At 41.7% G+C, this 13002-nt stretch overlaps 1 protein-coding gene across 23 annotated transcripts in view; it reads right to left on the bottom strand.

Moving 5' to 3' along the window:
* The window catches only part of OBSCN (obscurin, cytoskeletal calmodulin and titin-interacting RhoGEF), a 305008-nt gene that overhangs the window by 137878 nt on the left and 154128 nt on the right, over positions 1-13002 (bottom strand). For 15 of the 23 annotated variants that reach the window (XM_030549887.1, XM_030549891.1, XM_030549889.1 and 12 more), the window contains 9 exons: positions 12174-12455; positions 11490-11753; positions 10261-10524; positions 8370-8636; positions 6782-7048; positions 4781-5047; positions 3072-3338; positions 1629-1895; positions 404-676 (listed from right to left, as the gene is read on the bottom strand). In XM_030549887.1, the coding sequence (XP_030405747.1) occupies positions 404-676; positions 1629-1895; positions 3072-3338; positions 4781-5047; positions 6782-7048; positions 8370-8636; positions 10261-10524; positions 11490-11753; positions 12174-12455 (2418 nt within the window). The remainder of the gene's footprint in view (positions 1-403; positions 677-1628; positions 1896-3071; positions 3339-4780; positions 5048-6781; positions 7049-8369; positions 8637-10260; positions 10525-11489; positions 11754-12173; positions 12456-13002) is intronic. The other 8 variants (XM_030549890.1, XM_030549910.1, XM_030549911.1 and 5 more) reach the window with 6 other exon arrangements.

Below are 13002 nucleotides of genomic sequence, written 5' to 3'. Positions count from 1 at the left end.
AATACTAAAAAGTGTTTTAACTTCTATGAAGGTTTTGTAAGATTATTTCTGAAGCAAAAGCCTGCATTTTCGACCTAAGCTACTTGACAGCATCTCTTAAAATGTCATATTGTAATGAAGCATTAAGCAGTATTTTGGCTGGCTCAATGTCATGGTTAATGAGTACAGAAAGGGAATACAGTTTGATTTTACAAGTGCAAAGTTCTTTGCAGCTATGAAGGGGCATTCAGGGAGAGAATGGCACTAAGAAATGGAGAGAATAAGGTTCCATCAAAATCCTGATCCTAATCATCCTTGGTAATCTCATTTGATAACAGTAGTTCCATTAAGGTATATGGATGACACCTTGAGAAGTTGCACTCTACTCACACCAGATTCTCACCCAGGCCATGGATCTTGTTACCTTTTACTGTAAGCTCTGCTGTGGACACATAGGGCCCCACTCTGAAAGTGATGGTGCCGGTATCCTGCTGGGTGACTTTCCTCAGTCTAAGTGTGTGAATCTTGCCTTTTTCAACAGAGATCTCATTCATTTCATTGCTCTGCAGAGCGACGTCCTGTAGCTTCCACTCCACATCCCTTGCATTATCATGAGAAACTTGGCACTGAAATATAGCATCTTCCTCTTCAAACACCACCACGTTCTTCAGGCCACTGACTATGGTCACATCAGGCTCTACAAATGTTGCAATGTCCATTAGTGAAAGAATAAATGGCCGCACATGGACCAAAAACACAAGAGCAGATCATCACAATTCTAGAAAATTGTTCTGTTTTATGTGGGTTCTTATAACATATTCATCACATTGGTATCTGAGCACTTTCTCGGTGCATTAAATGACATGGCTAACATCTTTCACATGTAGTTCTATCTCTCTTCATCTCTCCAAGGATAAAATTGTGTGGGTGTGTCTTTTAAAATAGCGCACCATGTGCTATTATAGAACGATAGAACTGGAAGGGACCTCGAGAGGTCATCTAGTCCAGTCCTCTGCTCTCAAGGCAGGACTAAGTATTATCTAGACCATCCCTGACAGGTGTTTGTCCAACCTGCTCTTAAAAATCTTCAGTGATGGAGATTCCACAACTTCCCTAGGCAATTTATTCCAGTGCTTAACCACTCTGATATTTAGGAAGTTTTCCTAATGTCCAGCCTAAACTGCCCTTGCTGCAATTTAAGCCCATTGCTTCTTGCCTATTCTCCAAGGATAAGAACAAGTTTTCTCCCTCCTCCTTCTAACAACCTTTTATGTACTTGAAAACTGTTATCATGTCCCCTCTCAGTCTCCTCTTCTCCAGACTAAGTGTTTAATTATTGAAAGCAATGTCAAAGAAGCTTGACTTGAACTTGGCATGGAAAGCAGCGAGGTGGGAGGTAGTTTTTAGATACGGTGGGAGTTCGTTCAATGGTCTTGGATGAACCCACAAGAAAACTCTGTCTCCCATAGCAACACTTCAGTAACTTCACACCTGCCATACTCAATTAGCATGAGACCTGAAGATCTTTGTGACAACTCTTTCAGTCATATTTTAAAGATGAAAAACTGTATTATATGCAGTAACTATTCTGATTTGTGAAATCTCACCTTCTTGTTCTGAAAAGTAACCCCACAGTAAAAGGCTCTTACCTTTCACAGTCAGCACTGCAGAGGTCGTCTCATCTCCAGCAATGCAGGAATACTTGCCGGTGTCTTTAGGCTCCAGGTGTTGAATACATAACTCATGAATGGTACCATCTTGTTTGATTCCATACTTGGAACTTGACTGAAGCACCCTGCCATCTTTCCTCCACTCTACTATAGCGTTAGCTATTGTGACCTCACAGCATAACTTGACCATTCCTCCCTCTTCCATTTCCTCATTCTTTAGCTGTTGCTTGAACAGAGGTTTAATAGCTGTGGAGTCAAGAACAGTTAATAGACAATTCATTAGCTATGTATCTGCATGTAGAAAGACGAACCCAGATACAATCCAACACAAGGAGCCTGGCTGCCTGGGGCCTCATGCTGCAGAACAAATATGCATGTAATAATGTCAGAAGTAAATAAACCACTCGTGTTCTCAGTACATAAAGAAAGGCAAGCTCAGTGCAATTTCCCTAAAGCTTTTATCCCATACAAAGTTCAGGGTTTCTTTATCAGAAGGAGCTCTACTATGAGCCTTCTTGTGATGTAGAAGATAGCATTAGGGGTCAGGATGCACTATTAGCATTCATTCTAAATACAGAGTATACTCTTCTTACTAACACCAGTGTAACTCCATTGACTTTAACGGAGTTACTCCTGATTTACACCAACTTGAGAAGAGGAGAATCAGGCCTTAAACACACCACTGTCTTTCCAAAATCCTTAGACTCTCAACAATAATCCCTTGCAGAAGATGTAGCACTATTGTACTAGAACAAATTCCATCCAGCTACTTGGACAACAGTCACTGAACTGTTGGGAGGCTAGTTAATTTTGTGACTAGCCAGCCACTCTATTTTTGTTTTGTTTAAATGCTCATAGTGTTCATGATTTTCATTGCAATTTATTAAAGACGAAAATCAATAGCTAATCAAAGTGCTTCTATAACTTGTTTATGCATAATGATTCTATTGCTGCACCAGACTAGAAAATAACCCAAACCACCAGATCTGTAAGAATTATCATTTGTTAAAATCATGGAGTCCTCATACAGTGTGAATTTTCTTACAACTGTTAATACTTGAGGGACACAAGGAGGTCACTTATATGTAGGGTGACCAGATAGCAACTGTGAAAAAACGGGACGGGGGTGGGCGGTAAGAGATGCCTATATAAGAAAAAGTCCCCAAAACTGGGACTGTCCCTTTAAAAATGGCACATCTGGTCAGCCTGCTTGTATGCAGTGAATTATGCACCCTAACAGGCATTCTAAAAATGTCCCTCCATAATCCACTTTTGTGCATTCCGATTCGTGGTTTTGTATCTGCTTTTCTCTCATTCAACTTATTTCAAATTTGATGTATTCACAAAAAAATTCAGAGTAATTTCTCTAATATGTCACTGATCCATGTTTTTAAACTGTGCCCCATTTGGGGCAATGCTAACCATTCACTCTGAGGCTGGCTGTGCTCTGTTGATCTCCCGTATCACAGGTATAATCAGATGTGTCTGCTGGTTCCGTGTTATGGATCACGAGTTCAGCTACGAGACCCTCTAATTTCATTTCGTATTTGGCACATGGATAGAGGTCCATGGTGCCTTTCCTCCACTGCACAGAAGCCGTGGGCTTTGTCAGCTCACACTGGAGTTTTACTGGAGTTCCTTCTTCCACTTCCTTGTCCTTGAGCTTCCTTTTGAAAAGAACTGGGAGGGCTAAAAGGAAAGAGGAAAAAACAAACAAACAGGGGCTTTTATTTAACCCCAGATCAAATACCTGTTAACATAACCAGACACTGACGTTGTGCGAAAGGTACGCCCAAAGTCACTATCATAGAATGTATCATAGAATGGATACTGCCAGCTTGTACATGACAATGGTAACTGATTCCATTATATTCTAAAGAGGCTGTCTGCAATTCTGAAGTTCCTTCACATACTCTTCGACTTTACACCTTCCCCTGGTTGAGTTCTCTGAGCAAAATTAACTTTGAACCGATCCCAGAGATATGTCAGTATTCAGAAATGAATCTTCCTAGGGCCAGACCCTGGGAAAGTCCCATGTTGTCCTCATTCCAGTTACTAGATGGAGAACTTTGATTTTGTTTATTATTGGAGAGGACATCAGTGGTGCATCAAGACAAATGTCCAGTAACAGTGTGTTGAATCATTGCAGAACTTCCCTCTCAAACTCCTCCCAAATGTATGCGAAATTTACTCATGTTACAAGCCAACACTCTGATGATCTGTGACAAAGCTTCCTCTCTGCTTCGGTGGGTCCTGCACTTCCGCTTAGCAGCAGACTGGTGTATTCCTCTTTTCCCTCAGAATTTTCCCCATGCCCCTGGGTTTACTGTCCACACCCTGTTGGAGCAGGGTAACTCCCAGCCTCTCAGATGGTGGGGAAGGACAGGAGCATCTCAGTCTCTGGTAGCCTCCTCCAGTCGTGGTGGCAACAGACCAGACACCTGGTTCAGTCTCTCCCCTCTGGCAGAGTCTCTTCCCTCAGACCTCCGGGGCCCAGAATGGCCATGTGCCCCGTTAGGCAGAGATTCTCCCGCCCTTAGCCTCTGTACCTGCATGGCTTCTCTCCTAATGCTTGTTAGTTTCTGCACAGCCCAGCTTTCCAGTAGCTTGCCCTTCTCCCTCAGCTCCTATCGCTTGCCCCTATCTGGCTGGAGGGGAGGCTTTTAACAAGTTCTGGCAGGCCCTTATTGCCCCTGATGTCCTAATTAACCTAGAGTAACCCCTGTTCAGCTACCAAGGTAAAAGTGATTTGTTTATCCTGGGGCTAATATATCTGCCTTCCAGCACTCTCCTATACTGCAGGAGGGTCTGTTAGCTGTAGGCGGGCTTGTGCCCGCCCACCTTCCCAGAACCCAATAGGAGCACTCTCCTGTAGCTATCTGGCCTGACCCCATCCCAGATCCTACAAACAAATACGATCTCTTAAAATAAAGTACCATCTCCTCTTCCATATCACTGTTCCCTTCAGGACAATGGTGCAAGGCAACTTTATTTAAAAAAAAATATTAATAAGATGGAAGGAAGAAAATTATTATACCCCAAAATTATATAATTCAATCATGTTCCTTTTTTGTGCTGAAGTAAATCGGTTGTTTCAGGAGTGAAGTCAGGGAGGGAATCTCATCACCTACCTTTCACATATAAAGAAGCCTTTGTTTCCTGTTCCCCAATACCACAGCTGTATTCTCCTGTATCTTCTAGTTGGAGATTATGTACTAAGAGCTCTACAATGCATTTCCTCTGTTTCATTTCATACTTATTGCTAGGCTGCAGCCCCAGGCCTCCTCTCCTCCATTCCACTGGAACGTTTGGTTTTGACAGCTCACAATATAATGTGGCTGTACCTCCTTCTTCAGCCTCCTGATTCTGAAGGGGCTGCTTAAATACAATGGGTAGGGCTGCAAAAATTGAGAGGTAAATATTTTAAGTGCATGTTAGTTCCCATAAGAAGATATCTGCCAGGGTCCATCAAGAACAAGCTAAATCAGGGTTTCTCTAACACGGGTCTATGGACCACTTCTTGACAGCCCATTGCATGAACCATTTTTGAACCAAGAAATGGTGGTGGGGTGGGGGGAAGATTGTGGCATTAGGAGCAAAGTTTGTTCATGGGTAGATCTGTTTCGCAAAGTAGTCCACAAAACGAACAAGTCTCATCTCATCTAATCAATTTTTTCTATGGAAGCATCTCTACAAGAACAGAAGAGGCTGCATTTGAAGAACACAGTATCTGAAAGTGAATTTGTCTTTCTGTGTGGTCTCTTTCCCTCCTATCAGCTTTTAAGATTTACAACAGCCTCTTTGTTTTGCTTAGAGAATCTTCTCCTTTAGACGGTAAACGGCTTGGGATAGAGACTTTCTTTTTGTTCTGCATTTGTACAGCACAAAGCACAGTGGGGTCCTGGTGTGTGACCCGGGCTACAGTAATATAAATAAATAATATTCGTAATTGATAAATCCTCAGCCAATGCATAAAAGGCAACGTTAAGTTTCAAAATGTCATAGTGGTTAGTACAATGGGAAATGAATGTAATATGAATGGAACTGGAGAAAGAGTTTCCGCTTTCAGAAAGGACCTAGTTTAGTATGACACCAGGGGCTTAGGCAGGCAAGTCGAGCAACACTAAATTGCATGCAAACTCTACCGTCAGTGTGCAGCACTGACCGCTCAGAACATGTAATAAATATCTGTTTCCTACAACTCTACCCACCTGCACTACCACTTATTATTAATGAAGAAGGGGGAAAAAAAAAAAAAGAACAGCTCGCAAAAGAAAAGGGAATTCAGCAACAAATAACTCATCTTTGTGTTTTCTCTCATCGGCACTTAAGTTATAGAGTAACTATAGTCAACATTTGATTGACAGCAAAGTTTCTTTCACCAGACACAGTTTTTCCCTTCTGAGCAAAATCTTTTTGAGCTGAAAAGGTCAACAATTTTTGCGAATAAATTTTCCTGTCGCCATAAAAAAACAGCTTCTCTTAATGGAAAGTCAGCCAATTCTGCTACATAAACTGCCTTTCATTTGCATAAAGTAATCTGAAGCAAAAGTAAAAAAAAAAAAGCTTTCACTTTTCACAAACCCATAAACATAGCACTTTTACCCATTTCACTAGTAGTGGTCATTCACTGCTCTACAGATTCAGATGACATCTGAAGTTGGACCAAATTAATTACTAGTGAAACTCCATGGACTTCAGCTTGGGTTACAAAAATCCACTTGGCGCATTCAGTGGGAGAAACAGTTTTAATATGGGGTCACCCACACAAACAGCAGTAGCTATAATGCCGTTATAGAAGAGCTCACCAAATTCTCATTTGCTATCAACTTCACTCCACTCAGATGCCTTGGGGGCATCAGTACCTTTACATCACCATATTGTTTAACTGCTTTGCTGCTGCTAGTGGTGCTGCTTCAACATTTCAGATACGCCAGGCAGCCCCCATTCCCTCAAGACTGACACATGTGCCAGATGTGGGGAACATTCCATTCAGATTTCAGTGGCATACACCAAGAGCACAGCAGAACATACACTGGAATAGAGGATCAGCAGCAAAGCAACTAAGGCAAATTAAAAGGCCTTTTTTTCATAGCACATTTATGTGGCCAGCGTTGCAATATTCTGCCTACCATGTATGGTCACTGCAGCTGTTGTCTGTTGATCCCCAGAGTCACAGGTATATTTTCCTGTATCTTCCAGTTTTAAGTCATAAATGATCAGCTCAGCAATGGGCCCTTGTCGCTTCAGCTCATATTTCAGTCCAGGGTAGAGAGTTGTAGAGCCTTTCCTCCACTCTACTGGAGCACTGGGTTTGGTAAGCTCACACTGCAGTGTGACAGTGCCACCTTCTTCTGCCTCCTCATCCCGAAGCTCATGTTTAAAAAGTGCTGGTAGGGCTATGAAATAAAAACATAACGTGCATCATAAAGCAACCGGGCTTTCTCGGGGGAGAGGTAGTGTAGAAAGAGTTTGAACTCTGTAACCCTCAACAATGAACTATTTTAGTGTGTCAAAGCCTCGGGAATCTACAGTAGTAGATCCCAAACAGGTCATGTGCACATTTTCAGAACCAGAAGATACCTATTTCAGGAGGCAGCTCTTGTTATGTATTTTGCTCATTCTTAACATGAACTAGGACCTACAGGTGGCAGGAGGCTTTTATTGCTACTAAAGTAAGTACAAAAGTTCTTGGGGCTGAAGAGTTGATCTGAACATTTGCAATAAAGAGTAAGCATTTCAATATTTTTCCTAAAGGAAGGTTTTAAGGGATGAAATTAGAGTTACATGGCCCATCTTGGGGTCCGCATAGGATTCTGTTTTGCAATTCTCTTTTGCTGCATGACCACTCTGTTATGCCATTTGGGCTATGCTTTTCTGCTCCCTTTGCTGATTTAATTGTATTCCTGGTCCCAAACTGATGCAAACTTGTCCGAAACTTGGCCCAGTTTTGCCAAAGAGTTTGTGAAGCTCAGTGAACAATTCAGTTCACCTGGGCTGCTGTTTTGGGTTTGCGCAATGCACTCGTACAATGAATTGCTCTAGATCTGTTTAATATCTCCTAAATTGCAAACATGATCCATGACAAAAGAGTGTCCATAATAAAAATTACTATAGTACACCAAGGGCCAATTCAAAGTAAACAGAATAGAACCTGAATCATAAACATCCATCCCAGGGCTGAAGTACAAAATACAGCACACCAGAAAGGAACAAATATCGTTCAAAGGCTTTGTTCACACTAGTCTTCTTATTGAATCTCAAGGTAGCTAACGAAGGATGCAGGATTCAGCCAAAAATGTGCATAAAACCACACCTCTCATATACCAATAGTAAGAAGCATTATTCCTATAATAGCAGAAGGGGACACAGGGAAATCGCAAGAGGCATCTATATAGGATGCCCAGATAATGTACAGAGATAAAAACATGTAACTTTCAGATTTAAAAAGGATGATGAGTCACATCCTTCTTTCATTTTAGGAAACTTTTAATCCCTTCTCTTAAGACATCTTCTAAGTATAAAATGCATGAGGACTCCAAAGCGGTATTATTGACAGCTATTTAAAATAGAGTACCTCAGCCTTATATTTGTTGTTTGCTGGAGTATTATTGTATGAGTATGAGCCTTAATAGCAAGCTTTGCATCCCATGACAGTTTTTTCAATAAGCAAAACTGGTATTAAAAATACTTCAGAAATTAGTTTATTTTCCTTTTTACCATGCACTGTTAAGGCAGCTGTGGTCTTCTGGTCTCCACACACACAGGTGTAATCTCCAGCATCCTTCAGGTCTAAACCATGGACCACCAGCTCCACAATACAACCTTCCTGTCTCATTGTGTACTTGTCATTCGGTCTGAGCACTTTGTGCCCCTTCTTCCACTCCACTGGGGCAGCGACCTTGGTCAGCTCACAGTGCAGAGTGGCTGTTCCACCTTCTGTGGCTTCCTCACTGCACATTTCTTCTTTGAAAGATGGAGGCAGAGCTGAAGGATGCAATATATACAGTGCGTTACAGACTGATGGCAATTAGCTGCTGTAGTTGAAAAACAGGAGGTGGAGGGGAAATCAGAAAAGAGTGAAGGAGGACAGAGCTTGAGAAGAATGGAGGAGAAGCAGCAGAGAAGTGAAAAGTGATATTATATCCCAATTGAAATGTACGTCTGAATTCTTGTATTGTTTAGGCTGGTTTTACACTTGTGAAATGTCACTGGCCTCAATAGACTTAGTCCTGACTTACATAACATAAGAACTGCCATACTGTCTTTCAACATTGGCCAATGTAGGTACTTAAGAGTGAATGAACAGAAAAGGAGACCATCGAGTGGATCCATCCCGTCGTCCACTCCCAGCTTCTGGCTATCAGAGGCTAGAGACACTCAGAATATGGGGTTGCATTCCTGACCATCTTGGCTAAGAGCCATTGTTGGACCTATCTTTCATGTCGAGGTGGGGGGACATTAAGACCATAATCTTTAGTATCCTCCACCTAGATCCAAGATAATTAGCTCTCTTAATGGCCTCCTTCTGTCTCATTTTGTATTTCTCACTTGCTTTCAATTCCTTCTGCCCCCTTTTCCCACTCCACTAGAGCTGCCTTGGTTAGTTGACTGTGAGGCATGGTTCCTTGCTTTGGTTTTCTCTTCATTCTTTAGTTCTTCTTTTAAAAATGCAGTCAGGGCCGATGAGCTCACCATGAGCAGAGAAGTGATCAAAACTCCACAGAACTTTGAACCCTAACTTGTCGTCCTTCCCCAGGATATGATTTTTCTGCTTATGCATTCCTCATTTATCTTCTTTGGATATCTGTCTTGATACATCTCAACCACCCTCTAAATCTAACAATCTCCTCTAAACAATGTCTGATAACATTTTCATGACTATTGTTCCTGATTAACTACATAGGCTAGTATCTCAGCTTTCAAGTCGTACCTGCACAGTCTCAAATTGGAAAAGAAAACAACATTAAAATGTAAAGGTTGGGTCAGACCAAAATCTCAAATTTGAATCTCAAGTCCAAATTATGGGCCTAAGTCTAATTTCCTTAGATGTGATGTATTTCCCACTTAAACTAGTTTGAACCTGAGGTACTGACTTCAACTGTGATTTTTATATCAGTGTGAAAACAAAACAAGTTTAAATCAAGAAATCATCATCACCTCAGAAAATCAGACTCCAAAGCAAAGCCATCTGAATGGACAATGGCTGCAGGAACAGAACCCTAGTGCAAAACTAGTTCTTACAGAGGAAGTTTTGACTAAATTATTCTTGTGATCTGAGTAGTATTTATTTCCCTATACAAATAGTAGACAGACGGGAAAAGAAAATGCCAGAAAAGGAAGACAGCAGAATTGTCAGAGTTGTGTTTTAGAAAAGCAAAAGGCAGAAATTGGATGTGTTAGACAGTACATGAGGATGCAGAATGAGATTTTTCTATACAGGTAGCCTCCAGTTTATCAAAGCTAAGGAATGTTATCCTAAAAAAATGGAGCTGCAGTGAATGAAGCAGACAAGACAGATAAAGGAAATGTGGACACAGAGCCAAGTTTTCCTACCAAGGACGCAGCTGATAAGAAAAATTAGACATAGTTCATGACAAAATATTATTACCATGTACTGTTAAAGCAGCCGTGGTCTGTTGTTCTCCACACACACAAGTATAATCTCCTGTATCCTTCTCATCTAGATCATGGATAACCAGCTCTGCAATGGCACCTTCCAGTCTCATTTTGTATTTCTCACTTGGTTTGAGTACCTCATGCCCTTTCTTCCACTCCACTGGAACAGCCTTGGTCAGCTCACAGTGCAGAGTGGCATTTCCACCTTCTTTAGCTTCCTTACTCTTTAGTTCTTCTTTAAAAAGTGCTGGCAAGGCTGAGGGATGCAACACAGACAGAATGGGCATCAAAATTCCAGAGTTTGAACCCTAATTTCTCTTCTTTTCTCATGATATTTCCATTCAGAATTTCTCATTTATCTTGTTCTAACATCTGCTTCGATATGACTGACACAACAATCCTTAAAAGAAAACAACTCCTGGTACTGTTTGACCATGTTTCTACTTACTGTCCATGATGAATAAGATGGCTTTGAGGTTCCAGGCTCCAGGTATTGTCAGTACCTCACCTCTCACAAGAACATTACTAATGAGAAGTCATGCCTACATCAATGGAATTGACAATTTACGCTGCCAGATGTAATCTTATTCTACCTATATGGACATGATCTCTTGGAGGCTGGCACACCGATAAGTTTTCAGACCACTTACAAGCTAAAATAATGAAAGCAACTAGACAGCAAAACATAAATCACACACTTCCGGTTTTAAATTGAGGTGCACAGGAAAGCCTCTAAAACATGACCAGAGAATGTTGGCTTCTCACTTATCTCCTCAGAAACCATAACCCCAAAGTAAAAACATCCATAGGAGACACAAGCAATGTCTACAGGAAAAAAACTCTCGTGCAAATTTCAGCCAAACCTGCCTCGTGCATAACAAATGTTAACTAGGGAAGGAGAACAGGAAAAGAACAAGGCCTAAAGTTGGAAGAAAGGAAAAATCCATGCTTCAGGGAAGGCTAGGGAGCATTGGGATGTGGTTGGATAAAGCACAATGGGATAGGATAGGATCCTTTTGTATAAACAGCCTCCATGTCTTCAGAGCCAGGGAACGTTATTCCACACAAAAGGAGTTGCAGTGAATGAGGCGGAGAGTAGTAAAACAGATTAAGGAAATGTGAACACAGAGCAAGGATTTATTTCCAATTTTGTTTCTAAGGAGGCAGCAGAATAGAACAGAATAAGCACTGAGAGTGTATTAGCTGACAGTTTATTTTTACCATTTACTGTTAAGGTAGCTGTGGTCTGCTGGTCTCCACACACACAGGTATAATCTCCACTGTCCTTCACCTCCAGATTGCAGATAGCCAGCTCTGCAATGGCACCTTCTTGTCTCATTTTGTATTTCTCACTGACTTTGAGCACTTTGTGCCCTTTCTTCCACTCCACTGGAGCAGCCTTGGTCAGCTTACAGCGCAGAGTCGCTGCTCCATTTTCTGTAGCTTCCAAGCTCTTCAGTTCTTCTTTGAATAGTGGAGGCAGGGCTGAAGAATACAAAATGAGTGGAGAGTGCATGAAAGTTCACACTGGCAGCTGGCTGGTGTGTTGGGGAGAAAATTGAATCCTACAGTGTGAAGACCTGGTCCAATGTCCATAGAATGCAATGGAAAGCCACCCATTGGCTTCAGTGGGCATTGGACAAGGACCTTAAGAAGGATATAAAGTAAAATGGAAGCAGGAAAGGTAGCTGAGAACATTTGCATATACACAATTATTTTCCCCATTATAAACCATAGGAAGAGTAATACAAGCAAATTGCAAGGGCATGAAAAAAGACAAAACTGAAAGCGTGGGAAAAGAACACAACAAGCTCATAAAATCCAGCTAAGGAAGAGCTTGCCATGGAATAATACTGCTGTCATAAATAAGACAGTAAATCAAAATGCATATATGTAATGTCTCACATCTATTTATTTTACCATGCACTGTTAAGGCAGCTGTGGTCTTCTGGTCTCCACACACACAGGTGTAATCTCCAGCATCCTTCAGGTCTAAACCATGGACCACCAGCTCCACAATACAACCTTCCTGTCTCATTGTGTACTTGTCATTCGGTCTGAGCACTTTGTGCCCCTTCTTCCACTCCACTGGGGCAGCGACCTTGGTCAGCTCACAGTGCAGAGTGGCTGTTCCACCTTCTGTGGCTTCCTCACTGCACATTTCTTCTTTGAAAGATGGAGGCAGAGCTGAAGGATGCAATATATACAGTGCGTTACAGACTGATGGCAGTTAGCTGCTGTAGTTGAAAAACAGGAGGTGGAGGGGAAATCAGAAAAGAGTGAAGGAGGACAGAGCTTGAGAAGAATGGAGGAGAAGCAGCAGAGAAGTGAAAAGTGATATTATATCCCAATTGAAATGTATGTCTGAATTCTTGTATTGTTTAGGCTGGTTTTACACTTGTGAAACATCACTGACCTCAGCAGATTTACTCCTGACTTACATAATGTTAAGAACAGCCATACTGGGTCAGCCCAGTATCCTGTCTTCCAGCAGTGGCCACTGCAGGTGCTTAAGAGGGAATCGACAAAAAAGATCAAGTGATCCATCCCTCTATCGTCTGCTCCCAGCTTCTGGCAATCAGTGGCTAGGGACACTCAGAATAGGGGGTTGCATCCCTGAAAATCTTGGCTAAGAACCATTGTTGGACCTATTTTTCATGTTGGGGGTGGGGGGAGGACGAGACATTAAGACCATAATCTTTAGTATTCTCCACCTAGATCCAAGATAATTAGC

Source organism: Gopherus evgoodei, chromosome 2, assembly GCF_007399415.2.
Source record: "Gopherus evgoodei ecotype Sinaloan lineage chromosome 2, rGopEvg1_v1.p, whole genome shotgun sequence".
Taxonomy (NCBI): Eukaryota; Metazoa; Chordata; order Testudines; family Testudinidae; genus Gopherus; species Gopherus evgoodei.
Note: the sequence above shows the minus strand (reverse complement) of the source record. Positions and strands in the feature narration are given on the sequence as shown.